Here is a 5,376-nt window from a genome sequence, read left to right on the forward strand (position 1 = left end):
AATGGCAGCAAACTTCCCAACAGCAACAATAGAGACTATTAGATAATGGAACAATACCTTCAAAATGCTTAGGAAAAATTACTTCAAGTCTAGAATTCTATAGCCAGCTAAAATATCAATCAGGTCTGAGACTAAAATAGTCTTTTTCAGGCTTCCAAATCCTCCCAAATTTCCATTCATTCTTTCTTTAAAAAATTATTGGAGAATGTTCTCTATCAAAAATAAATGAATAAACCAAGAAACAAATACTTGGGACCTAGTAAGCAAAAAATCTAACACAGGAGAGAGGTGAGAGGAATTCCCAACATGATATAGGAGGGAAATTCCATAATGACAGTCGTGCAATATATCCCTGGAGTAACCAGTACCAGTAGGAACAGAAACAGACACATCACATAGAGTCGTGTAGGTTGTTTTCTGCCCAAGGGTGGCCATAAATGAGAGCTGAAATCCACCTTTGCACTCTGCTTGCCAAGCCACAATCTTGATGAAGGTTTGCATTAAACCTAGAAGAAGGAAACACTAATTGGTATTCCCAAAGAGAGCATTATTCTATTGTTTGTCATCCCAGGAAGCTCCTTTTTATAATCCATCTGTCCAGAGGAGGAACCTTTTTAAAAAACTCTACTCAAAGTTTCATTTGCATTAGTGATGGTCCTGAATGGAAAAAAACAAACAAACCTGTAGGCTTTCACAGGATGCCACCAGTAACAACAGATGACAAAATTTGCTTGACAAAAATAAAATGAGTTTCATATTTCTGTTGAGAATTTGCACATGAATTAGTAATAAGTAAGTAGAAAACTTAGCAAATAAAGGAAAACAGAAGCAGCTATTAAGCAGGAGAAAACAAAAAAGTTATATAAGAAATAAAACGAAGTGAAAGTCGTAACATGACTCAGCTGTAAAAAAAATTACTTTTGTTCTTTTTTGTTTTTCTCTCTTCTTGCCTTTTGCTGTGCTGGACCCGTGCTCCTAGTGCCTCACAAAATTGAGGAAATCAAGGACTTCCTGCCCACCACCATGAGGAAGTATGCCAAATTTGTCAAGATCAGGACAAATAAGGATAATGTGACGTTTAAAGTTCAAGGCAGCATCACAGAAAAAGAGAAGGTAGAGAAACTGAAGCATTTCCTGCCCCCAGATTTGTTATTGAAGGAGCTTAAATGAACCAGACCCACTGATATGAACTGTATTAAAATGTTAAAAATCACACTTTCATTTACATTAATACAGAATATTGGTTTTACTACAAATTTTGATATATGTATATAGAAAGAATTTTTAAAAATAAAGTAAATATAGATGCTCATATAAGACAGCCCCATCTCCATCTTCTATAATAGACAGTCAACAAATAATTCTAAAAAGTGAAAAGTCAAATATAGCAATATAAATGGAATATTTCAATAGAAACAGGGAGGTAAGTAAATCAAAAGATACAGTTAAACAATTTTAAAACATAAACCTATGAACAGCTAATGGGGTTTAACTATAAACTTTTATCAGTTTGCTATTTGAGCCATGTAACTAACTTTTTAATGAAAAATTCAAAGATACCTAAAAACAGAGAAAATAGTACGCTGATCTCCCATAGTCTAAACACTCAAAAGTGTCCTGGTTTAGGTAACTAATTTCATAGTGACTCTACTCATTGAACCTGAAGTTTAGATCCTTCACCATGACAGTTGCCTTCCCTAGACATCCCTCTTAAAAAGAGTCCTCAGCCCTAACCCTAGCAGAGTATGGAAGCTGGTGGCACGATTGAGTTTTCTTATTGCAAGCTTTCTGCATCTACTAAGGAAGTTTGGGAGCCAGGGTGTGTGTCATCATACCCCTGACAGTGCCACCTAACTGATTCACAATGAATTGACTGTCAAACTAGGTCTTTTTCAAGTGATTCATTCTTAAACCAGGGCTTTTCTGATCTTTTATAACCTGCTTGCAGGACTCCACACCCACCTTCCTCCAAATGTCATTTGCTCATAGATGTTCTTCGTTCCAGCCTGTCAAAATCATTTTGAACCTCAATTGTTATCCAGCCTATTAGTGATCCTGTTCCTCTTTGCATCATCTGGAAGTGTGATAAGCTAGACACCTACATCTTCATCTGAGCCACTTATAGAAACATTGCATGACCAGAGCTGAGTCACCGGCTCAGAGACCTCCTGCCTGCGAGACATAAACCCTATCATCATCACACCCCTTTGGGTACAGTGATTCACCAGTTATGAATCCACAAAGCAGGGCCATTATACAGCTCACATTTCCTCATCATTTCCACAAGCATAATCTGACTAACTGCTTAACACCCTGTTGAAAGCAAAGACAGTATCCTCAGCATTCTCCAATCCTCATCAAGAAAAGAAGAATGATATGCTCCTTTTAGGTATGTGTTCCACCAAAGGCAGACACATTCTCCTTGTTAAGCATTGCCAGTCCCCATATGTAATAAGAATTTCTAGAATTCTGCTGGGAATCAACATCAATTTTGACAATCTTTGATTTCCAAACCCATTGTCTACTCCTTGCTGAGTGAGGCGTCGCTGGTCCATTTCCGTCCCATGGCACGCCTCCATCGTCCATGACTCCCCAAGGGTCCCTGAAAGCAGATTCCTGATCGCATTTGATCTTGACACCTATCTGGATCTTGGTCTTTTTATCATATTTGCTTACTGTTTCTGATTTGAAATCATCTTCCTCAACACTCTGGAAAGGAAGGAAAGGGAGCAGCTCTTCTCTCTGTCTTTGGTTAATAACACAGCATGCCCTTCTACCCTAAAGGTATTAAACACATTTTATTTATTTCCTAATTCATTCATTCATCCATTCACTCATTCATTTATTTATGTTTAATCACACAAAACAAGTTAAAATGCACATATTATGGATATCATTGACCAGTCTGTCTAATTCCAGTCCATTCTTAATTGTTATTAGCTTGGTGTACATTATTCTGTGCATTTATACACCAGTATGTACATTAAAAAACACATGCTTTGGTTTTTTGTTTATCTATGCTGACATGTCCTGCAGAACATATTCCCCCATTAACATTTTCATGGCAGAACATCTCTAGGTTTTTAGTACCCAAACTTGATAGAACACATGGATCTCACAATAATATTTTTCACTTGTTTACATAAGGAAAACGTATATAGTATTTGCATCCTCCAAACTCAACATAGCATTCTCAACACAGTGATGTACAGGAAAAATTCCCAGTTACAGTTCAGATAAAATTGGTAGGGCATCAGATTCATGTATAGATGTTTCAAAGCATGTCATCAAAGGGGATATGAGTCTGGAGTGTGGCTGACACTCAGAGGCCTTATTATTGCCAACAAAGCAACCTTTTGTTACAACCATATTCCTTATTTGGTAACCAGAAAGCAATTTTTGAGCTTTTACATCCTAACATAATAATTTCTTATTTATATAGTATTGGCATTTTACTGGGATTTAGTTACATTTTAGGAAATCTGTGGAGGGATTTGAGTCGCCACAATCTGTTACCATTTTTGCCATTTAAAATAATGGAAGACAGGCTCCCAATTAGTGTTTCCACACAGAACATTTGATTTGAAGGAACAGATTTCTGACATTAAGAGAGAAAATGCCTGTCAGGTGAAGGGATAAAAAAAAATGTGGCACGTACACATGATGGGATCTTATTTGGTCATAAAAAGGAATAAAGTTCTGATACATACTACAGCATGGATGAATTTTAAAAGCATTATACTAAGTGAAAGGAACCAGACACAAAAAGACAAATATTGTATGATTCCATGTATGAAATATCTTATAGGCAAGTTCATAGAGATACAAAGTAGATTATGGGTTACCAGGAGCTTTTGGGAGGAGAGAGTGGGAAGTTATTGCTTAATAGATATAGAGTTTTTGTTTGGGATGATAAAAAAAATTTAGAAATAGTGGTGATAGCTGCACAACATTGTGAATATAATTATGTCACTGAAGTGTCCACTTTAATATGGTTAAAATGGCATAAATTATGTTATATATATTTTGCCAAAATAAAATGACAGGTTCTATATATTAAAAAATACTTTTAGTACTGAGACTCTTATTTACATTGAATCCTACAAAGATTGACATATATATGAAAAAAAATTCAGGGGGAGTCTTGTTTTTAATCTTATTAAACCCTTAATTTTTGGGGGGGAAAAAGTAAGATTTCCATATATACACAAATGACAAAGGTTTTCTTCCATAACTTGCTTCTCTCATTCAACAACACACGTTGGAGAGCCCCCAGTGCTAGGACCTGGGAGCACCCGACCCTGTGATTGTCGCCGAGTCCTCTACTGCCGCGATTTTCAACCTTTTTCATCTCATGGCACACAAAAGCTAATTATTAAAATCTGCGGCACACCAAAAAACATGATATTTTTGCTGATCTGACAAAGAAGTAGGTATAATTTTGATTTATTCACACTGGACAACTACTGTTGTGTTGGCTGCTGTCGTTTTTTATTTGATAATCTAAGAGAAAAGAGGTCAGTGCACCTGACTAAAGAGTCGGGCATTGCACGTGTCAGAAATTCTGATGGCACACGTGTTGAAAATCGCTGCTCTATAGAAGTACCTGGGCTTTGTCGGGCCATTGCCCTGCCAGGCAGTTTTCATGGCCTTCACGCTTTTCCAGCTCTAACCTTTCAGATGCTTTTCACAGTGTGTTGCCAATCTGGTGTCCCTCTCCCTGGTCACTCTTCGTTCCTCCATGGTCTGTGCAAGTCCTTGTCAATCTGGCCTCATTAGAGACCTTCCCAGGCAGTCACGTCGGTGTCCTCCCCTGCCTCTTCTGGATGTAGAGATACATGCTCAGAGATGTTCCTTGCATTACTGTTTTTAAAAGCAGAAAGCATTCTGAGTGTCCATCATTAAGAAATTATTCAGTAAAGTTATCCTTTCTGTAGACTACTACGCAGCCGCTAACAATGTTGGTTGGTATAAATTATAGAACTATATTTATTGACATGAAAAATTTCCCACAATTGCCAAATGAAAAAAGTGTTTTTCAAAACAACATTTATTATGTAATGCAGTTTTTTAAAAAAGAGAAAATTGATTATGTACATAAAAATAAACTCTGGAAGGATATACACATATACCCAAATGTGAAAAGTGGTCATCTGGGGATAGGATGACAGGTGATGTTTTTATTTTACACATCTGAATTTTCCCGTTTTTCTTTAATTAATATTCATAACTCATATAATGAGGGAGAAGAGTTTTTTGGGGTTTTTTTTTAATTAAAGAAGTCAGGGTTGACATCCCCGAGTCTGGTAATTGTACTGAACTAACTCAGAGCACAAATAACATTCCTCACATGTTTCTCTTTCTCTCTGGGACTTC

General features: G+C 36.8%; 1 protein-coding gene across 1 annotated transcript; it reads left to right on the plus strand.

Moving 5' to 3' along the window:
• The first annotated feature begins 330 nt into the window (after positions 1–330).
• Positions 331–1,170, plus strand: LOC129077034 (60S ribosomal protein L38-like). The gene is made up of 2 exons (XM_054581218.1): positions 331–370; positions 980–1,170. The coding sequence occupies exons 1-2, from the start codon at positions 331–333 to the stop codon at positions 1,168–1,170; spliced, it is 231 nt and encodes a 76-aa protein (XP_054437193.1).
• The last annotated feature ends 4,206 nt before the right edge of the window (positions 1,171–5,376 follow it).

This window comes from Pteronotus mesoamericanus, unplaced genomic scaffold (assembly GCF_021234165.1).
Source record: "Pteronotus mesoamericanus isolate MK-2021 breed Mesoamerican mustached bat unplaced genomic scaffold, CSHL_Meso_final contig_657, whole genome shotgun sequence".
Taxonomy (NCBI): Eukaryota; Metazoa; Chordata; class Mammalia; order Chiroptera; family Mormoopidae; genus Pteronotus; species Pteronotus mesoamericanus.

What these genes read in the sequence shown, in the direction of transcription:
- LOC129077034 (XM_054581218.1), top strand. Translation starts at nt 331, where the DNA reads ATGACAGTCGTGCAATATATCCCTGGAGTAACCAGTACCA. An exon ending in CCCTGGAGTAACCAGTACCA is followed by an intron (nt 371 to 979) that starts GTAGGAACAGAA and finishes CCGTGCTCCTAG; the next exon opens with TGCCTCACAAAATTGAGGAA.